General features: G+C 46.1%; 1 protein-coding gene across 7 annotated transcripts in view; it reads right to left on the bottom strand.

Annotated features, from left to right (window-relative positions):
- Positions 1-904: 904 nt before the first annotated feature.
- Positions 905-22,034, bottom strand: part of FZD3 (frizzled class receptor 3) — a 101,234-nt gene continuing 80,104 nt past the window's right edge. For 4 of the 7 annotated variants that reach the window (XM_074536447.1, XM_074536450.1, XM_074536451.1 and 1 more), the window contains 3 exons: positions 14,010-14,158; positions 12,558-12,791; positions 905-3,717 (listed from right to left, as the gene is read on the bottom strand). In XM_074536447.1, coding sequence (XP_074392548.1) covers positions 3,504-3,717; positions 12,558-12,791; positions 14,010-14,158 — 597 coding nt within the window. In that variant the 3' untranslated portion in view covers positions 905-3,503. Of the gene's footprint in view, positions 3,718-3,840; positions 3,932-4,006; positions 4,149-12,557; positions 12,792-14,009; positions 14,159-22,034 lie in introns of those variants that run through there. The other 3 variants (XM_074536446.1, XM_074536449.1, XM_074536448.1) reach the window with 3 other exon arrangements.

Raw genomic sequence — 22,034 nt, 5'->3', positions numbered from 1 at the left:
GAGGAATTCCCAATTCCATTGCAGCAGAGCTGGGGCATTGTTCCATGTTCAAGGAGGAATTCCCAGTTCCATTGCAGCAGAGCTGGGACACTGTTCCACAGGTGAGGAGGAATTCCCAGTTCCATTGCAGCAGAGCTGGAGCACTGTTCCATGGCCGAGGAGGAATTCCCAGTTCCATTGCAGCACAGCTGGGATGTTGTTCCATGGGCAGGAGGAATTCCCAGTTCCATTGCAGCACAGCTGGGATGTTGTTCCATGGGCAGGAGGAATTCCCAGTTCCATTGCAGCAGAGCTGGGACACTGTTCCATGGGCAGGAGGAATTCCCAGTTCCATTGCAGCAGAGCTGGAGCATTGTTCCACAGGTGAGGGAGGAATTCCCAGTTCCATTGCAGCAGAGCTGGGGCACTGTTCCATGGGTGAGGAGGAATTCCCAGTTCCATTGCAGCAGAGCTGGGGCACTGTTCCACGGGTGAGGAGGAATTCCCAGTTCCATTGCAGCAGAGCTGGGGCACTGTTCCATGGGTGAGGAGGAATTCCCAATTCCATTCCCAGTTCCAGAGCTGGGACGTTGTGCCATGGGTGAGGAGGAATTCCTCTCTTCCCAGGAGGAATGCTCTGCCAGGAGAGCACAAACTGCTGGCTCAGGTGTTGAAGGTAGAAGGGAGGGGGCAGGGAGGCAGAAATCCCAGCCACAGCCCCAGTTTGAGTTTAATCCCCTCTCTGGGGTGACAGGAGCCTGTCCCTTTGGGATCAGCCAGGAATCACTCAGATGTTCCCATCTGGGAGCAGGACTGGGATTGAGCCTCACACATTAACAACATCTCCAGCAGGATCCTTCTCCAAGCTCCAACAGTGTTCCCCTCCCTGTCTCTGAACAAGTCAAAGCATTGCTATAATTTATTAAAAAAAAAAATACTGCAAGTTGAGCCAAGAGGATCAACGTAAACCCTTGAGCTTATTTAGTTCAGTTCCAGTGTTTAGGAAAACTCAGCTTACTCAGATTTCTCCCAGATGACCCCTCTGAGGCAGTGAGTCAGGAGGAGCTGGATTGGAAAACAGCAAAGTTTCCATCCACCCCTGGTGCTTCCAGGGAGCTGCAGCTTCCCCTCTTTAAGTCATTCCCAAGGATTTTTCCACACCTTTGGATGTTCAGTTATCCCTGGGACGGGGCTGTCCTTAGGTCAGGACTGTCCTTAGGCCGGGGCTGTCCTTAGGCCAGGACCGTCCTTAGGCCGGGGCTGTCCTTAGGCCAGGGCTGTCCTTAGGCCAGGACTGTCCTTAGGCCGGGACTGTCCTTAGGCCAGGGCTGTCCTTAGGCCAGGGCTGTCCTTAGGCCAGGACTGTCCTTAGGCCAGGGCTGTCCTTAGGCCGGGACTGTCCTTAGGCCGGGGCCATCCTTAGGCCGGGGCTATCCTTAGGCCGGGACTGTCCTTAGGCCGGGGCCATCCTTAGGCCAGGGCTGTCCTTAGGCCGGGGCTATCCTTAGGCCGGGGCCGTCCTTAGTCCAGGGCTGTCCTTAGGCCAGGGCCGTCCTTAGGCCAGGGCTGTCCTTAGGCCGGGGCTATCCTTAGGCCGGGGCCGTCCTTAGTCCAGGGCTATCCTTAGGCCGGGGCCGTCCTTAGGCCAGGGCTGTCCTTAGGCCAGGGCCGTCCTTAGGCCAGGGCTGTCCTTAGGCCGGGGCTATCCTTAGGCCGGGGCCATCCTTAGTCCAGGGCTGTCCTTAGGCTGGGGCTGTCCTTAGGCCAGGGCTGTCCTTAGGCCAGGACTGTCCTTAGGCCAGGGTCGTCCTTAGGCCAGGGTCGTCCTTAGGCCAGGACTGTCTTTAGGCCAGGGCTGTCCTTAGGCTGGGACTGTCCCTGGGCTGGGACTGTCCCTGGGCTGGCCCCAGGGCTGTTTGCTGAGCAACCAGGCAAAGCAGAGCCTGCTCTGCCCCAGGGCCCCGGGGGCTGACAACAAAGAGCTTTGTTGTTATTCCACGCTGGGCTCCATCTGCCCTCTCCTCCTGACGCGCTGGGCTCCATCTGCCCTCTCCTCCTGACCCGCTGGAAGCAAGAGAGACAATTTGGGATCAATCTGGGAGCCTTTGATTCCACAGCACTCGGGTTATGAGCTGCAATTAAAGTGAGTTAATTGTGGAGCAGCTCCTGCCCCGGGGTTGGTGCACAAAGGTTTCTCAAATTGCCTCCAGCAGGTCAGGGAGGGAATCATGGAAGGACAAAGCAAAAATCAGGATTTGTTTCCCAGCAGTGATTACTGAGGTAGGTTTGCAGCCAGCAGTGTTCCCTGTGCTGGATCCATCTCCACAGAAGATGCTCCCCAAGATCTTCAGCACCATCCTTGACTTCTGCCTCCAGTGCATCCCAAGGGAGCCTTTCCACACAAAAAAAAGCCCAAACTGAGAATTCCCTGCCATGAATCCGCAGAAGGGAATGGAAACAACCACAGCAGAGGCAGATCTGAACTGGGGATCCTGTCTCCTCCTCAAGCAGTGCCCTCGGTTTCCAGCTGCCACATCCTCCTTGTCCCCATCTGGGGGCAGCTCCTGCCTCAGTTTCTCCCACCCATCTCTGAATTCTTGCTCAGCACAGAGAATCCTCCCCAAACCAGCCCTGGCATCACAAGGAAGGTGGGGAATACTTGGATAAACTCCCCTGGTCCCTCTGGCCTCAGCTGCTGGGGTTTGTAAACAGGCTCAGCTCTGGCTGCAGGGACGGGCTCTACATTCCTGCTTGGGGCACAAATTCAGCATTCCTCTGATAATCTTTTTTTTTTAAATAGATCAGGAACAGGCAATCTCAGCTTTTGTACATGACTCTAAAAAATAAATGGCTGAATATTATCTAGATAACTGCTTTTAAAACCCATCTCTTCCTACAGAAATTGTAAACGAGTAGAAAATTTAAATAGTCTTTTGTAAAAAAGCAAGGACAGTACAAGTTATAAAAAAATCGCTCTTCCCTGCCTCTCCCTTCCCCCCATCCTGTGGAAAACCGAGCCTGGGCAGCTCTGGGAAGAGCTGGTGATCCTCGGAGGAGCTTCCTTTCACGCCGGTGGCGTTTCCAGGGTCACCAGCTGGCAGGAATGTCCCTCGGGCAGCGCTGGGCGAGTCCCCTGCAGGGAGGTGCACGGAGGGAGGGATTCCTTCAACCATCGCAGGTTCCCTCAAGTCTCATCAGAACAACTCCCAGCACCACCCCACACCGACACCGAGATCTGGGGGCTGAGCCCACGGAAGGAGGGACACGGAGAGGGGGAGAGAGAAGGAAGGGGGAGATTGTTTTCCACAGAGAATCAGAAATTCAGCAGTCGTGTCCGACGAGGAACAGTTCTCAAATAAATAATTACCTCCAGAGAGGTTCAGAGCACACAACCAGCTTTATACCCAGTGGTTCAAGTCCCGCGCGGAGAGGCCGAGCCCGGCTGAGGCTGAGGCTGAGGCTGAGGCTGAGGCTGAGGCTGAGGCTGAGGATGACTCCGAGCGCTGTCCCCGCGCTGAGGAAGGTCAGGCGCTGGTGCCGTCCTCCTCGATGACGCGGTTCATGCTGGTGCCGTGCGTGATGTGTGTCATTGGGTTGCTGCTGAGGTCCCTGACGCTGCTGTGCCGCGACTGCTCGTTGAGCCGGTGGCAGCTGCTGTGCCGCGAGTGGTCGGTCAGCCGCGACATGCTGCCGTGAGGGAGCCGCTCCTCCACGCCCCTGTAGCTGCAGGGAGTGTACCTGACGGAGGGAAACACAGAGTGATTGATCATCAGAGATGTGAAAAATGCGTATTTTATGATTGGCTTTTTGCAAATATTCAAATTAATATATGTGTTGTGTTAGAAAGTAATGCTGGATTAATTCTCTTAAGTAGTGTTAGTGGTCGGTCAGCCGCGACATGCTGCCGTGAGGGAGCCGCTCCTCCACGCCCCTGTAGCTGCAGGGAGTGTACCTGATTGAGAGAAACACAGAGTGATTGATCATCAGAGATGTGAAAAATGTATATTTCATTATTGGGTTCTCACAAATATTCAGATGAATATTATATATGCTGTGTTAGAAAGTAAATCTGTATTAATTTTCTTAAGCAGTGTGAGTGGTCGGTCAGTCGCGACATGCTGCCGTGAGGGAGCCGCTCCTCCACGCCCCTGTAGCTGCAGGGAGTGTACCTGACGGAGGGAAACACAGAGTGATTGATCATCAGAGATGTGAAAAATGCGCATTTTATGACTGGCTTTTGGCAAATATTCAAATGAATATGTGTGTTGTGTTAGAAAGTAATGCTGGATTAAATCTCTTAAGTACTGTGAGGGGTCGGTCACTCGCGACATGCTGCCGTGAGGTGGCCGCTCCTCCACGCCCCTGTAGCTGCAGGGAGTGTACCTGACGGAGGGAAACACAGAGTGATTGAGCACCATACACATGTGAAAAATGCGTATTGATTGGCTTTTTGCAAATATTCAAATGAGTATTAGATGTGTTCTGTTAGAAAGTAAGGCTGTATTAATTCTCTTAAGTAGTGTGGGAAATATAGTTTTAAGTTATAAAAAATGTTAAAATAGAAACTGTAAGAGCCGAAATGAGGGATGTGGGACTCCAGGGGCTCTCCAAAATGCAGTTTATTGTATCCAAGGTGTTGCAGCAGCCCAGGGTGGTGGGTGACAGAGCTGTGCCCACAGCTGTGCTCCAGCTGCAGGCAGGCCTGGAGACCCTTCGGTTTTGGTTGCATTTCATTATATACTTTTCTTTGCTGAGCATCTTCATACAGTAGAGCCAATCTATACCTTAACTTTTATCTACAGCCTATCATAACTCCTATAATTACCATATTCATGTTACTATTCTCCAATCACTAAGAGTCAGTACATCACAGTTTAAGCTAGAAGTTGTTTTTCAGTTTCCTTGCAGTGGAAAATTCTGAGACCTTTTTTCTAATTGCAACATTTGCTGCCTTGTTTGCCTGTGCTCTCTTTCTGCTTGGTAAAAACATCTTCTTGTTTGGGGTGGGTTTATCTTTTGCTCTCAGTCATAAAAACCCTTTGGTTAGCCACCTCCTTGGTTAGCCACTAAGACTCAGCAATTCTTTTCTTCTACATCAAAACTTGCTTCCATCTCTGTTCCTTCATCAGACTCTACATTTAAAAATCTTTCTGCTGAATATACAGATCAGTGAGACTTTCTTGTCAAACTTCCATCCTTCCCAACCAGAAACAACGCCATGTAATGTAGCAGCTCCATGCAGTTGGCCAGGGCTCCATGGAGGGCCGAGGTTTAACCAGAGGAATCGCTGGGTCACGATGAAATAGCAAAATGAGCTCCTGTTTTCTGCCTCTCGCACCCCAGCTTATCTCTGTAACCCCACAGGTCGCTGTCCCCCAGCCCCTGCTGTTGGACAAGTTTGGATCCCCGTTTACCCTGTAAAATGGGGCTGGTTTAGCCCATTCTGGTTACAGGAGCCGTCGCTGGAACCCTTCAGACACCCCTCAATAAAACCATCGCTGTGGGACCCCAGGACGATTTTCTGCTCCTCTCTCGTGTCTGCTTCCCCTCTGGCCCACAGGCACCTGAGCAAGCGAAGAGCTGGAATCCTCAGAGAGCCGATAATTGCTAAAGAGATGAAATCCACCGGGCTTGCTGAGGTGGCCACGGCTCCGAGCGGCCTGGGTGTCCCCAGGAGGGACTGAGCTCTCCGCCTGCTCGGGGGCAAGATCACACCACCAGGCAGTCGGGTTTAATGTAAGATACTTTTTTTAAAGAAAGGACTCAGAGCGAGATAGCAGCCACAGGACACCTAAATCTTTCAGAGAAAATGAATTTATTATCAGAAGAAACAAACTTCTTCCCGCCTCGAAGGCGCTGTCAGGATTCAGAGGAAGAAGCTGACGATGACCAGACAGAATCCTGTGTTTGAATGGAATTTGTGCATCATGGATGAGGTGTATGAATATGCAACAGGCTGTTGCTTTTAAGGGTTAATCCTCTGTTAATGTGTGTCCTTTTCAGGCTTATTTTGCCCAGAAAAGGTACCCAAACATCCTTAACTCTTTGTCTCTATTGTCTCATATTGTCCTAATTCAAACTGTCCAAATTATTATTACTCCAATTGTATTACTATTTTTATGACCATTTTATTACTATTACAATTTTAAAAACAAGCGATGGGCGTTTTTCACGCTGAGCTGCTGGAGGAATGCAAGCAGAGCTCAAGCGAGGAGAGCCATTCCCTGCTCGGCTCCCCAGCCCCGGCAAAGCCTTTCAGCTCCTCACAATGGTCTCACCCCAGGCTGCTGGTATTGGTAATTAGGCGAGTGAAACGCTCGGTGATTAATTACCCTGGAAACCTTAGCTCCACCTCAACTCAAACCCGTGCCCTTGTTTACTTCAGCAGGGCAGGAGTAGTGACAGACACAAAACCGCCTGACACACGGACAAAGGCGGCCGGGAAAGTGCTGAGCTGACCTTGGGCAGCTCTGTTTTCCCACAGAGCGCTCCCGTGCAGGAAAACCAGCGCTGGACTCGGCCCCGGGGTGTAATTAATTCACCGAGACCAGCACACACTCTGAAAACATCAGGGCGTTTTTTCTCTTTCCAGTCCAGACACTGACACGGAGAGATTGGCCAGAACATCCAATTTTAGCAGAATTATGGACACATGTCTGGCTGGAAGGGGCCTCTCCGATCCCAGGATTTGCCCAGAGAGGCTGTGGACTCCCCACATCTGGAATTGCCTGAGGACAGGGCTGGACAAGGCTTGGAGCAACCTGGGACAGTGGGAGGTGTCCCAGGGAGGTGGAACGAGCAGATCTTTGAAATCCCTTCCCAAACCATCCATAGTGCCCCGAATTTTTGGAGGACCTATCCTGGACTGCAAGGTAAGTGTGTATTCTATTTGCCACCTGTTAGAGGTGGGGCAGTTATCTTCTGTTAATGGGGCAGTTTTCTTTATCTCTTCCACAACTAATCCTCCCTCCAGGAGATCTCTTCTGTTAATGAGCCATTAATTACTAATTATCTTCTGTTCATGGGCCAGTGAGTGTCCCTGCATGGCTGATAAGATTCCATCATCCCATGGGGAGATGCTCCGCCCAAGGGGAGGAGCCAAACATTCCTACCTGGATACAATCTGAGATTCTGGGTCACCACCCAAGAGTGGAGCCAAACGTTCCTACCTGGATCCAATCTGAGATTCTGGGTCACCACCCAGAGAGTGGAGCCAAACATTCCTACCTGGATACAATCTCAGATTCTGGGTCACCACCCAAGAGTGGAGCCAAGCATCCCTACCCGGATACAATCTCAGATTCTGGGTCACCACCCAGAGAGTGAAGCCAAACATTCCTACCCGGATACAATCTCAGATTCTGGGTCACCACCCAAGAGTGCAGCCAAGCATTCCTACCTGGATTTAATCCGAGGTTTGGGACACCAGGGCAGCCTTTTGCACTGCATTCCCAGAGGATCAGCCTTCTCCCCTGCATTCCCAGAGAAGACCAGGCCATTTTCACCACCCCTGGGCCTTCAGAGGAGAACTCCCCCCTTGTGCAGGATCCCTGCTCCAGCAGAACCACAGCTGGCACTGCAGGAGGGCTGAGCCACCATGGAATGGGACTGTGCCACCAACTCCCTGACCCACAGGGTGCCAGCTCCTGTTCTGACTCTGTCAGTGGTTTGTTTTCTTTTTTTGTATCACTGCATTTGTATTTTCAATTTTCCTAGTAAAGAACTGTTACTGCTATTCCCGTATCTTTGCCTGAGAGCCCCTTAATTTCAAAATTATACAAATTCGGAGGGAAAGGGCTTACATTTTCCATTTCCTACCTGGATATAATCTGAGATTTGAAACACCACAGGCAGCTTTTTGCACTGCATTCCCAGAGAAGACCAGGCCATTTTCACCACCCCTGGACCTTCAGAGGAGAACTCCCCCCTGTGCAGGATCCCTGCTCCCGCAGAACCACAGCTGGCACTGCAGGAGGGCTGAGCCACCATGGAATGGGACTGTGCCACCACCCTGTGTCACCATCGCATTTTGTGAAAAATCCCTCTGCCAGGGTTTCTTCTCCTGGGAAGCTGAGAAGCCTCAGAGAAAAATGAAAACAATAATTATCTGATTGCTTCTCCTGTGTTTTGCTGCTTTGGAATGTGGTTGGACATTGTTTACCAACTGGTCATTGTTTGATTGGTTTAATGTGAATTGTTTTTACTTAATGACCAATCACAGTCAGGCTGTGTCAAGACTCTGGGGAGTTTTTAGTTGGTATCTTGTTAAGACTTCTGTAAGTATCCTTTCTCTATTCTTTAGTATAGTTCCAATATAGCATAATATGATATAATATAATTAATATAATATAATATTTCTTCTAAGAACATGGAGTCAGATTCATCTTTCCTCCCCACAACAGGGGACCCTGAAAATACCACACACCCTGACCCTTAGAGTGTCAGGTCGGATCCTGACTCTGTCAGTGTTGTTTTGTATTACTGCCTTGTTCGGTTGTTTGGGTTTTTTTTAAATTTTCCTAGTAAAGAACTGTTATTCCTGCTCCCATATCTTTGCCTGACCGCCCTTTAATTTCAAAATTACAATAATTTGTGGGAAGGTGTCCCAGGGTGACATTATGATGCTTGTATCCCCATTTGTGTGTTCTGTTTATGCTGGATATCGTGTTCTGTGCCTTCAAGACTGGCTCTGAAGAGTGAAAGTTTTGTTTTGGTTTCTCATCAGCTGCTCCCCCACGGCTGGTGGGACACAGGGCAGTATATGGTGCTGCTTTTGATTTTTGCTTGGCTTTCATTTTTATTTGGGGAGGCTTTTTGTGTTTCTCTTGCTCTCGCTTTTTGCTTCTGCTCATGAGTTAGTTTAGCTAAACTGTCCGAATTTTTCCCTGGACTGTTTTTCCTTTCCCTTTTTGGAACCACTCGAACCTGCTCCAGACTGGGACCTGGGAACACGAAGAGTTTGCACCTTGTGGCTGCAGCAGCCGCCCCGGCGCCCGAGGGACTGAGAACAGAGCAACCACCCCCCAGAGAGACTTTCTGAGTTTGTCATCTTTTCCGGAGTGGTGACAGAGTGGTGTCATCTGGTATTGTTCATTTTGTGTGCTGGGGGTGCTGTGCCTGTCAAATAAACAGGTTCTGTGTGCTGGGGGCGCTGTGCCTCTCAAATAAACAGGTTCTGTGTGCTGGGGGTGCTGTGCCTGTTAAATAAACAGGTTCTGTGTGCTGGGGGTGCTCTGCCTGTTTATAAACAGGTTCTTTCTGTGTGCTGGGGGTGCTGTGCCTGTTAAATAAACAGGTTCTTTCCACTTCTCTCTGAGAAATCCTTTCCAAAGTGATTGAGGGCCATGTGGGTTTGATTTCTGGAGGGACCCACTTTTGGAGGTTTTCTCCCAAATTTGCCCTAAACCATGTGAAATACCAAGCTGTGATTGGTGTCAGGTACACACAGGCAATGTGTGTATTTGTGATTGTGAGATGTGTGGAAAGCAACCATGGGACAGTTATAAAGATGAATTCTAATAATTACTGAGGAAAGTAAAGCATGGAAGAAGGCCTTTGAGCCTATCCTTTGTTACAAATTAACCTTTATAAGTCTAAAGTTGATTGAGGAGCATTTGAATTAAAGCTTTAAGGATGCTGCTTTTTGACAGGAACTTTCTGCTTGTAGCTAAGCCTTAAAGAGTTCAGCAATAATAACCTTGTGAAGTACAATTTTAGAATATTGCTTGTAGTAAGGATCTTTGAAACTCTAGCTTTAGAATGTATAAAAAGGAAATGTGCTTATCTCATGCCTTAACAAAACACAGAAAAGCAGCTTGAGAAAGGAAGATGAACATCAACTCGAGGATTTATAGTTTCATCCAAGGGAAGCTGAACATCACTGTTATGAGATTTACAGTCCTTGCAATTAAAAGTTGGACCCACATCTGGAATCTGGACCTCACCAGATGGGAGACTTCTTCCTTCTTTTGGAAACCTGACCACCACAATGTGGGATATTCCTTTTGGGATGTACATCCTGAGAAAAACTAAATCACAATCGTGTATGGAATTGTGACGTGAAAATTGGGAATAGAAACTGCTGAGAAAGCTTATGAACATATAAATATTATAACCATTTATATAATATAAAAATCTATTTTATATAAATATTTATAATATTTCTATAGAGACCTGTATTTATATAATAAATACCTATAAATACCTGTACGCCTCAGCTATGGGTGTGCAGTTGGAGGGAAATCTTCCCCCACTGTACCCAGAGCTGCATTGCTCATACTTTACCATATTAATTAATAAATTGATTGGTGCTTGAATATTGGCCTGGTCAAGCTTCTCATTTATAACAACCAGGACAGGAGGGGTTTTCCATTTCCCATCTCAGGGGAGGCTCCTGCCTCCCTCAGCAGCGCCCTCTGCTCAAACTGTTATGAGTACAAAAGTTGGCCATGTTTTAAACGTTGCAGAATTCACAAGTTAAACCAATTGCTGCCAAGCCGGAGTTCTGACTGTTTCTTGTTAATAATTTCATGTTGTAATCACCTGTTGTTCATAGTTAATTACCTGCTGTTGATGGTTAGCAATCCCTGTTGGTGGAGCATCCCCCTGCTGCCTCCTGGAAGGTGGGACTGTGAGGAGGGGGTGACATCGGGGCTGGCATGCAAATGAGGAAACCCCCCACCAAACCGAGCAGGAAAAACCCCTAAAAACAGCGAGCCACATGGAATTAAGTGATGCCTACATGTGAGGAATGTTATGAGTAGAAGAGCTGCCCAGTTTTTTAAAAGGTTGCAGAGTTCACAGGCTGGGCCAGCTGCTGCCAGGGTGGAGTTCTGTTTGTTGTTGTTGTAATCACCTGTTGTTTTCGTTAACTGTTGTTGATGGTTAAGAATTCCCCCTTTTGTCCTGCTGCTCCCTGGAGGATGGCAAAGAAGAGGGGACATGGGGGTTGGCATGCAAATGACCTCGGAACCAGCATGCAATGGGAGAAACCTCTAACCAAACCTAGCCAAGAACCCCTAAAAACAACGAGCCAACACGGAACTGACGGATCTAAGTGATGTCTAGACGTGAGGAACAGAATCCAGTGTCCACTAAGACCCTTTTTACCCCTCACCCTAACCTAAAGATGTCAGCTAGAAAGAGGACCCCAAATGTCAAACCAAAACAGGGGAATCTCCTGATGCTCTGGTGACGAGGGAACCCCCAGCTCCGCCCACAGACCAGCGGACACAGCTGCACTCTTCCTCCTCCTCCTCCTCCTCCCTGCCACTCCTGGGAGCAGCGGCAGCGTGAGACCCACCGGTTCTCCCCACCCGCGCTGATTTTTACTGAAACCATTAAAAAGGAGAAAGATCTCCTGCCTCTTTACTTCACAGAGGACCTCGAATGTCAAACTGAAAAAGAGGAATCTCCTGATGCTCTCATGAGGACAGAACCCCCAGCTCAGCCCACAGACCAGCGGACACAGCTGCACTCTTCCTCCTCCTCCTCCCTGCCACTCCTGGCAGCAGCAGCAGTGCCATGAGTGCAGACCCATCGGTTCTCCCCACCCGAGCTGATCACTTTTAATAAAAGCATTCAGAAGCAGAAAGGTCTCCTGCCCTGTTCATTTCACAGAGGACCTCGAACGTCAAACTGAAAAGGGGGAATCTCCTGATGCTCTCATGAGGACGAAACCCCCAGCTCTGCCCACAGACCAGCGGACACAGCTGCACTCTTCCTCCTCCTCCTCCCTGCCCCTCCTGGGAGCAGCAGTGGTGTGAGACCCACCGGTTCTCCCCACCCGCGCTGATCACTTTTAATAAAAGCATTAAAAAGGAGAAAGGTCTCCTGCCCTATTTCACTCTTCTGTGCCACTCCTGGGAGCAGCGGCGGCGTGAGCGCAACCCGTCACTTCTCCCACCTGAGCTGATTTTTGCTAAAAGCATTCAGAAGCAGAAAGGTCTCCTGCCTCTTTACTTCACAGAGGACCTCGAATGTCAAACTGAAAAAGAGGAATCTCCTGATGCTCTGGTGACGAGGGAACCCCCAGCTCAGCCCACAGACCAGCGGACACAGCTGCACTCTTCCTCCTCCTCCTCCCTGCCCCTCCTGGCAGCAGCAGCAGTGCCATGAGTGCAGACCCATCGGTTCTCCCCACCCACACTGATTTTTACTGAAACCATTGAAAAGGAGAAAGATCTCCTGCCTCTTTACTTCACAGAGGACCTCAAATGTCAAACTGAAAAGGAGGAATCTCCTGATGCTCTCATGAGGACGAAACCCCCAGCTCAGCCCACAGACCAGCGGACACAGCTGCACTCTTCCTCCTCCTCCTCCTCCCTGCCCCTCCTGGCAGCAGCAGTGGCGGCCTGAGGGTGACCCATCAGTTCTCCCCACCCGAGCTGATCACTTTTAATAAAAGCATTGAAAAGGAGAAAGGTCTCCTGTCCTATTTCACTCTTCTGTGCCCCTCCTGGCAGCAGCAGCAGTGCCGTGAGTGCAGACCCATCGGTTCTCCCCACCCGAGCTGATCACTTTTACCAAAACCACTGAAAAGGAGCAGCATCCCCTGCCCTGCCCGTTCCAGCCCGTACCGTCCGTCCCGCGAGCGGTGCAGGCTGCCGTGGTAGCTGCTGACTTTGCTGTGCACGCTGCCCGCCTTGCTCCTCTGCTCGTCCAGCACGGCCAGCTGCGTGGACGAGGCGTGCGTGGAGGTGCCCTGCGTGGAGGTGCCCCGCGACTTGCGGATGATGGGCGTGTTGGGGTCCCGCAGCAGCGACTGCGCGAAGTCCGGCTCCTGCAGCACCTGGCGGCTCTCGTTGACGACCCTGAGCGGAGCAATTAGCGGTAATTAGCGCGGGGTGAAAGCGATCACGGCGTTGGCTTGGCCAACGAGAGCATCATTGACATGATCATGTCCCTGTGTGGTTGTTTTAGCCCAGCTGAATCCTTGAAGGATGGACCAAAAGTCACCGAAGGATGGAGGAGTCACCAAAAACTTTCTGCTTTAAAACATCTTAAAGGACATTATATCCTAATATACCCTATTAAAAATATTTTTAATAGTAATATAAATATTATTTAAAAATTTAAAACAATAATATAAAATATTATAAGATTTAGAAATTCTGTATTTTAATAATTTTATATTTTAATACATTTATAATTAATAATAAGTTATAGTATTTATAGAATTTATAAATTTTATTTATATAAAATATCCTAATATTATAGAATTCTCAATATTTATTAGGAATTTTATATTCCTTATACATATATAAGGAATATATATATATATATATTCCTTTTATATATATATATATATATATATATATATATATATATATATGTATTCCTAAAATATATATTATATATTAGGAATATATATTATATATTCCTAATTATATTATATTCCTAATATATACACATTATATTCCTAATATATTCCTAATATTTATTAGGAATTTCTGCTCTTTTGTCCATGCCCTGAAATATTTTCTAGTTTGCAAATCAGAAATATTTATTACGAAAGCACCTACCCGCAGCTACCAGAAAATCACAGATTGTCTCCAAATCGATGCCAACCTTAATTTAAATTAATGTCAACCTTGCAGAAGCCACAAGAAATTCGTGTTGTCACTTTATCAAGCTCTTCAGCACCAATGCATCAGGAAAATTAAAATTAGAGACAAATGCCTTCAACTGCAGCTACAGTGAGAGGAATCTGAGTTTAATTCCAATTTAAAGCTCTGATTCAGCTGGCTAGGTGCACATTTATAAATAAAAAGTTTCCATTCCACCTAAACACCATGAAGTGTTTATTCGACACTTAATTCTTAAAAACATTTTGAAGATGGACAAATGTAGGTTTGATTCTGGGAATAAATATTTAGGGAGAAATAAGGAATTTTTTGAGCTGTTTCCTGTTTTGTCCTTCCTGGCTCCATTCTGAATTGTGACTTTTCCATCCATTCCTGCCTTTGTGTCGGTGAAAACCCAGCCCGGGGCAGCAAGGGAAGGTTTATCTGTAAAAAACCCGTGCTCACTCCTTTTTCCTGCGCCCGTGGAAGAAGCTGGCCCACTCAAAGCAGGTCTTCTTGCTCCCAACCCAGAACACCGAGGGGATGCCAACCACCAAGGCCATCAGGTACTTCATGAGGAACAGAATCAGGTCTGGACGGCTCATCTGGGTGACCTGGGGAGAGAAAAAGAGAGAAAATGAAGGTTCTGCCTTCACCCATCCTGGCTCAGCACGGGGTGTGAACACGGAAATCATCGTGAGGCAAAGAAAACACGGCCAGGGCTCCTCGTTCCTGGCTCTGCAGGGCCCGGGGCTGCCCCGCACAGCAAAGGGCTCGGTTGGTGCCAGGTCCTGGCCTTCATTTGTATCTCTGAATGATCCTGTGCTGGGGTGTGTTTTAAACTTCCGGGTCTGTTGTAGTGTGCTGTTAAGTTTCTTGTGTTATTCCCCCAATTTATGTATTGTTCTCCCTTATTATGTGTAAAATGGTTTTGTTCCCCCAGTTTGTCCCGCCACTGCTACCCTGTCAGATAAGTTGCTATGGTAACCGCTATTCATAGTTGCCGATATGTAATTGCTCCTCCCCTGGTTTCCCTTATAAGTGAAAGTTGTCTCCTCCCTGGGCCCAGTCAATCACCCCCTCTCCTCCCAGGTTTCGAGAACCTTCTCCTCTCTGGAGGTGGTGGCTGGCTGGGGTCCCAGGACACCTCCTTTACCTTTTGATTATTGGTCTCCATGGAGTGTCAGTTCTGTGAAGTTCATCCCCTCACCTTTCCCGATTGGTACCGCCTGTACCCACCCCCCTCCTTTATAATCCTGTTTCACCCCCTAGTGAAAAGCTTTTCCCGGTTGGTTTCCCCACGTTTGGATCCCGCAACACCTTCAATAAACCGACGTTTAACCCTGGTGAAATGGTCAGCTCCGTTCCTCGCCAATACCAGCGGTGTGAGCCAGTCTGCAGCCAGCACAGCCCGAGGCCATCAGACGCCGAAGGGTGCTGGCCAGGAATTGCAGAGGGGCGTCGGCCTTTTGCCCTCAGCTAGCTGGACTCCAAACTTTGGGCCACGTACGCTCCCCTCTGCACGGGTCCCTTACCCAGGTGTGCCAAAACCCTTCTCGACCCCCTCTCCCCCTGCTGGGCTGTCAATCAGGGTTAACATTCCAACAAGGCGTCGTGCGGTTGGGCAAGTTCAAAGGATGCCCCCTCAGGCCCAGAGGTCATTGGCCTGTCTAGGTGTCCCTTGAGACCCCGCCCCCCCCACCTGGTTGGTGGCTCACCTGTCCCCTCCCCTCCCCCTGAGCTTAAAAGGTGAGTCCGGCCATGCGGTGGGGATTCTGTTGGAGCTCTTCCCAAGATTCAGACCTGCGTCACCATGGAATAAACCTCTGGATATTAAACCCTCCAGCAGAACCCTCTCCTTTTTCTCTCTTCACCTTCACCTGAAGCCTCTTCCTGAGGTAACGGAGTCCCTGACAAGCCTGGACTTGTTTAGTGCCCAGCTGAAACCATCAGCAAGCTAAAGGTGTCTCTGGGGTGAGACACCACAGCTGCCGCCCTTGGCCCAGCAGCGAGGGTCAGACTGGCCCAGGCACAATCTAACTGGCAATATTGGGATTCATATTCCAACAATCCTGGAATATTTTCTAGTCTGAAAATCAGAGAGAGGCGTTGCTTTGATGGGATTAACCCACACAGCACCAGGTGCTGGGGCTGCTCTTGGGAAAATGCCGGTGGAGCTTCGTGGATGGTCAGCACCGAGCCTTTGTTCCTTGCAGGGTGTCCTGATCCCTCCCTTGGGAATTCAAGGCTCTGGCCAGGTTCTTATCAACCTGTGTCTTGTTCTTATCAACCCAGCCAAACTTTCTCTCTTCAGGCAGAAAACCCTCACAAAATCAAATTTTCCAGATATTTTCATGCCCAAAGGGTTGGTTTGGAGAAGAAGACAAAGATTTTCCTTCCAGGAAGGTCTGTAAGGGTATCAGCAGAACAAACACCCACAGGAGCTTTCTGGAATTGATAACCTGGCCCAAAAACTGAACCTTCAGGGACAGAGAACTTCCAGAGCAGGCCTGGAAGGGGCACCAAGGTGGGGGGGGAAGGAACAAACTCGTGGTGGGGAGAAATCCTCTGAGCGTCTGTGTGGTGACCTTGGGATTCCAGCAATTCCAGCAACTGGGAGAGCTGGGATAGGCTGGGAGAGCTGGGGGTGCTCATCTGGAGAGGAGAAGGATCCAGGGAGAGCTCAGAGCCCCTTGCAGGGCCTAAAGGGGCTCCAAGAGAGCTGGAGAGGGACTGGGACAAGGGATGGAGGGACAGGACACAGGGAATGGCTGCACACTGCCAGAGGGCAGGGATGGATGGGAGACTGGGAAGGAATTGTTCCCTGTGAGGGTGGGGAGGGGCTGGGCTGGAATTCCAGAGGAGCTGTGGCTGCCCCTGGATCCCTGGGAGTGTCCAAGGCCAGGCTGGACAGGGCTTGGAGCAGCCTGGGATTTCTGGAATGTGTCCCTGTCCATGGCAGAGAGTGGAACTGGACGAGCTCTAAGGTCCCTCCAACCCAAACCATTCTGTCTGATTCCATTCCTCTCATGAAACCCGGATTCTCCTCCCAGTCCTCCCTGGCTTGCTTTGGTCTTTACTACAAAAACTACTTTTGATTTGTGCAATCCTTCACATCCACCATCATTCTTGTCTCATTCTCTTCACCCTCATACCCTTCACCTGAATTTCCCAGTCATTCTCATACTGTCCAAACGCTTTCAAACATCAACTCTTCCCCTTGGTTCTGCTTCTGCTTCAAGGTCCAACAAGGAAGGAAATGCTGGAGAAGCTGGAAGGAGGTGAGGGCACAAAGGATGGCAGGATGATGCAGACTGAAGCCAAACAGTTCCTGTGAGGGCTGGAATGGATTTCCCAGAGCAGCTCTGGCTGCCCCTGGGAGCGTCCAAGGCCAGGCTGGACAGGGCTTGGAGCAGCCTGGGATGGTGGGAGGTGTCCAGGTTGGATCTGGATGAGTTTTGGTCCCTTCCCAAACCATTCTGTGATTCCATGATCCCAAACACCCCCTGGCCCCTAAATGACTTTACAAGAGTTTCCCTGCTTCTTGTCACAGCTCAGGGAGATTTCCAACCCCCTCGAATTTTCCTACCACCCTGAGAATTTTTATTTTCCCAGGAGACGAGGGCAAGAGAAAACACAGAGGACAAACAGCAGAATTATCCTGATCCCAACAGGAATAAACTCAGTGCACAGTGGGATAAGAGAGGCCCACAGATGGCTCAGGGATTGGCAGGAAGGTTTAATTGTGGCTGTTTAATTGGGGGGAGATGCCCAAGAAATCTCCCCACTGCTTTGGGACAGATGGTGACAGTGCTGGAGAAGCCACCAGAGCTCAGCAAGTGACTGAGCAGCCCAATTATAAATTCAAAGTTTTTCGTTAATGCTGAGGGGCAGCACAGGTGTAACCCAGCACATCCAGGTTTCATATTTTGTATTATTGTACCAGGTTTAATATTTTGTATTATTGCACATTTTCAGTCCTGTCACCAGTGGAGATGGAAACAGGAGTGCAGAAATGTCATGAGCATAATTAGGAATGTAATGAGCATAATTAGCAATGTCATGAGCTCGTGTCCAGTCTGTGGCAGAGGGTGACAATCAGAGCTCCCCTGTGATCCCACAGGCCTGCACTGATGTGGAGCACAGGTACAACCTCCAGAACAACACCCTGAGCCAGTTTTTACCCAAAATTATCAATTCAACGTTTTTTCCCCCAAAATATAAATTCAAAGTCAAATCATGCCCTGTGCCAGGGGGATTTGCCAGAATCCCACCCTGTGATATTCCAGTTAATGCTGAGGGGCAGCACAGGTGTAACCCAGCACATCCAGGTTTCATATTTTGTATTATTGTACCAGGTTTAATATTTTGTATTATTGCACATTTTCAGTCCTGTCACCAGTGGAGATGGAAACAGGAGTGCAGAAATGTCATGAGCATAATTAGGAATGTAATGAGCATAATTAGCAGTGTCATGAGCTCGTGTCCAGTCTGTGGCAGAGGGTGACAATCAGAGCTCCCCTGTGATCCCACAGGCCTGCACTGATGTGGAGCACAGGTACAACCTCCAGAACAACACCCTGAGCCAGTTTTTACCCAAAATTATCAATTCAAAGTTTTTTCCCCCCAAAATATAAATTCAAAGTCAAATCATGCCCTGTGCCAGGGGGATTTGCCAGAATCCCACCCTGAGATATTCCAGTTAATGCTGAGGGGCAGCACAGGTGTAACCCAGCACATCCAGGTTTGATATTTTAATAATATTTTGTATTATTGCGCTTTTTTAGTCCTGTCACCAGTGGAGATGGGAAATAGGAATGCAGAAATGTCACAAGCGTAATTAGAAATGTCATGAGCGTAATCAGGAGATGATTCTGGATTTTTCCATCCACCTCTGCCCCAGGGGTGCTGAAGGGTCTTGGGCACCACTGGAGCCTCCCACAGCATTTCACAGAATTTTGTGGCCAAATTGTGAAATTCCACCCAGAATTCAACAATATTTACCATTACCCAATAAAAAATTACCCAGAAAAACAAAGCTCTCAAAAATCCACTATATTATATTGTATTATATTGTATTATATTGAATTATATTATATTGTATTATATTATATTATATTATATTATATTATATTATATTATATTATATTATATTATATTATATTATATTATATTATATTATATTATATTACATTACATTGAATTAAATTATATCATATATTATATATTATATATGTTATATATTATATACAATATATAATATATAATATATTATGTATATATAATATAATATGTATATATAATATGTATATATGTGTATATACATATATGTATATATAATATAATTATGTATATATAATATACAATATGCAATATACAATATACAATATATAATATATAATATACAATATATAATATATAATATATTATATATTATTTTTATATATTATATATTACATATTATATATTATTATTTCATCACTACCTCCTTTGGCACTGAGTGGAATAAATGGCGAAATTCATAATTTCTTAATGAAGGTGACATTCATTCATTTTTATGTTTAATTATTTATATTTCTATTTCATGTCCATGGGGTTAAATCTCCCCTAGCAAAACCTCTGGCCTGAAGGGAATTGAGTTTTGAATTTTTCATCAAGAACAAACCACCAGCTCTGCTCACTGCATGAATTCCACCAGGATATTACAATAAATCACTCAACAGCAAAAATCTCCTGGCTCAACGTGCTCCTGCTGAGTGCTACAAATAAATCCAAATGAAAAAATTAAAATAAATCCATCCAACAAATCCTCCAGGTGAGAGGGAGCTCGTCCTGCTCTTTGGCAATATGAATTACTAAACATCATCCCACACTTTTCTACAAATTAACACCCAATAAATTCACATTAATGCAGAGTGACTGCACCTGTTTGGAACAAAAGTCATCTGCAGGCACCAGGTATTTATAACAATTAATAATATTTATGATAATTAACAGCAGAAAAATGAAATTATTCTTTAAGGTTTATTTGGTGTTTGAGCCCAAAGGCACTGGGACACCTCCAACCCCAAAACACTGGGACAGAGATCAGTTTTAAATCAGCAAAATTGGGCAAAAATTCACATTAATGCTGAGTGACTGCACCTGTTGGAACAAAATTCATCTGCAGGCACCAGGTATTTATAATAATTAACAATATTTATAATAATTAACAGGAGAAAAATGAAATTTGGAATTATTCTTTAAGGTTTATTGAGCTAAAAATCAGGTGTTTGAGCCCAAAGGCACTGAGACAGAAACCAGTATTAAATCAGCAAAATTGGGCAAAAATTCACATTAATGCTGAGTGACTGCACCTGTTTGGAACAAAATTCATCTGCAGGCACCAGGTATTTATAATAATTAACAACATTTATAATAATTAAAAGTGGAAAAATGAAACTTGAAATGATTCTTTAAGGTTTATTGGGCTAAAAATCAGGTGTTTGAGCCCAAAGGCGCTGGGACAGAAACCAGTTTTAAATCAGCAAAATTGGGCAAAAATTCACATTAATGCAGAGTGACTGCACCTGTTGGAACAAAATTCATCTGCAGGCACCAGGTATTTATAATAATTAACAATATTTATGATAATTAACAGCAGAAAAATGAAATTATTCTTTAAGGTTTATTTGGTGTTTGAGCCCAAAGGCACTGGGACACCTCCAACCCCAAAACACTGGGACAGAGATCAGTTTTAAATCAGCAAAATTGGGCAAAAATTCACATTAATGCTGAGTGACTGCACCTGTTGGAAACAAATTCATCTGCAGACACCAGGTATTTATAATAATTAACAATATTTATGATAATTGACAGCAGAAAAATGAAATTTGGAATTATTCTTTAAGGTTTATTGGGGTAAAAAATCAGATGTTTGAGCCCAAAGGCACTGAGACAGAAACCAGTGTTAAATAAGCAAAATTGGGCAAAAATTCACATTAATGCAGAGTGACTGCACCTGTTGGAAACAAATTCATCTGCAGACACCAGACATTTATAATAATTAACAACATTTATAATAATTAAAAGTGGAAAAATGAAACTTGAAATGATTCTTTAAGGTTTATTGGGCTAAAAATCAGGTGTTTGAGCCCAAAGGCGCTGGGACAGAAACCAGTTTTAAATCAGCAAAATTGGGCAAAAATTCACATTAATGCAGAGTGACTGCACCTGTTGGAACAAAATTCACCTGCAGACACCAGACATTTATAATAATTAACAATATTTATGATAATTAACAGCAGAAAAATGAAATTATTCTTTAAGGTTTATTTGGTGTTTGAGCCCAAAGACACTGGGACACCTCCAACCCCAAAACACTGGGACAGAGATCAGTTTTAAATCAGCAAAATTGGGCAAAAATTCACATTAATGCTGAGTGACTGCACCTGTTGGAAACAAATTCATCTGCAGGCACCAGGTATTTATAATAATTAACAATATTTATGATAATTAACAGGAGAAAAATTAAATTTGGAATTATTCTTTAAGGTTTATTAGGGTAAAAAATCAGATGTTTAAGCCCAAAGGCGCTGGGACAGAAACCAATGTTAAATCAGCAAAATTGGGCAAAAATTCACATTAATGCTGAGTGACTGCACCTGTTGGAACAAAATTCACCTGCAGGCACCAGGTATTTATAATAATTAACAGTATTTATAATAATTAACAGGAGAAAAATGAAATTTGGAATTATTCTTTAAGGTTTATTGGGCTAAAAATCAGGTGTTTGAGCCCAAAGGCACTGAGACAGAAACCAGTGTTAAATCAGCAAAATTGGGCAAAAATTCACATTAATGCAGAGTGACTGCACCTGTTTGGAACAAAATTCATCTGCAGACACCAGGTATTTATAATAATTAACAATATTTATGATAATTAACAGCAGAAAAATGAGATTATTCTTTAAGGTTTATTTGGTGTTTGAGCCCAAAGGCACTGGGACACCTCCAACCCCAAAACACTGGGACAGAGATCAGTTTTAAATCAGCAAAATTGGGCAAAAATTCACATTAATGCTGAGTGACTGCACCTGTTGGAAACAAATTCATCTGCAGACACCAGACATTTGTAATAATTAACAACATTTATAATAATTAAAAGTGGAAAAATGAAACTTGAAATGATTCTTTAAGGTTTATTGGGGTAAAAAATCAGATGTTTGAGCCCAAAGGCGCTGGGACAGAAACCAGTTTTAAAATCAGCAAAATTGGGCAAAAACTCCCTTGTGTTCATTGCCAAAATTTAGATTTTTTTTCACTGCCCAGCTATTTAGGAAGAGTGAAAAACAGAAATTAATTCACCACACCTGAAATTATGAATTCACCTGGAATATCCAAACTCCATAAGTCGCCTCAGCCTAAATGCAAAATATTTAAATATTTCCCAAAGGTATTAAAAACAAAAAAGTATTAAAAAATAAAAAAGTATTAAATATTCCCAAAAGAT

This window comes from Zonotrichia albicollis, chromosome 3 (genome assembly GCF_047830755.1).
Source record: "Zonotrichia albicollis isolate bZonAlb1 chromosome 3, bZonAlb1.hap1, whole genome shotgun sequence".
NCBI lineage: Eukaryota > Metazoa > Chordata > Aves > Passeriformes > Passerellidae > Zonotrichia > Zonotrichia albicollis.
Note: the sequence above shows the minus strand (reverse complement) of the source record. Positions and strands in the feature narration are given on the sequence as shown.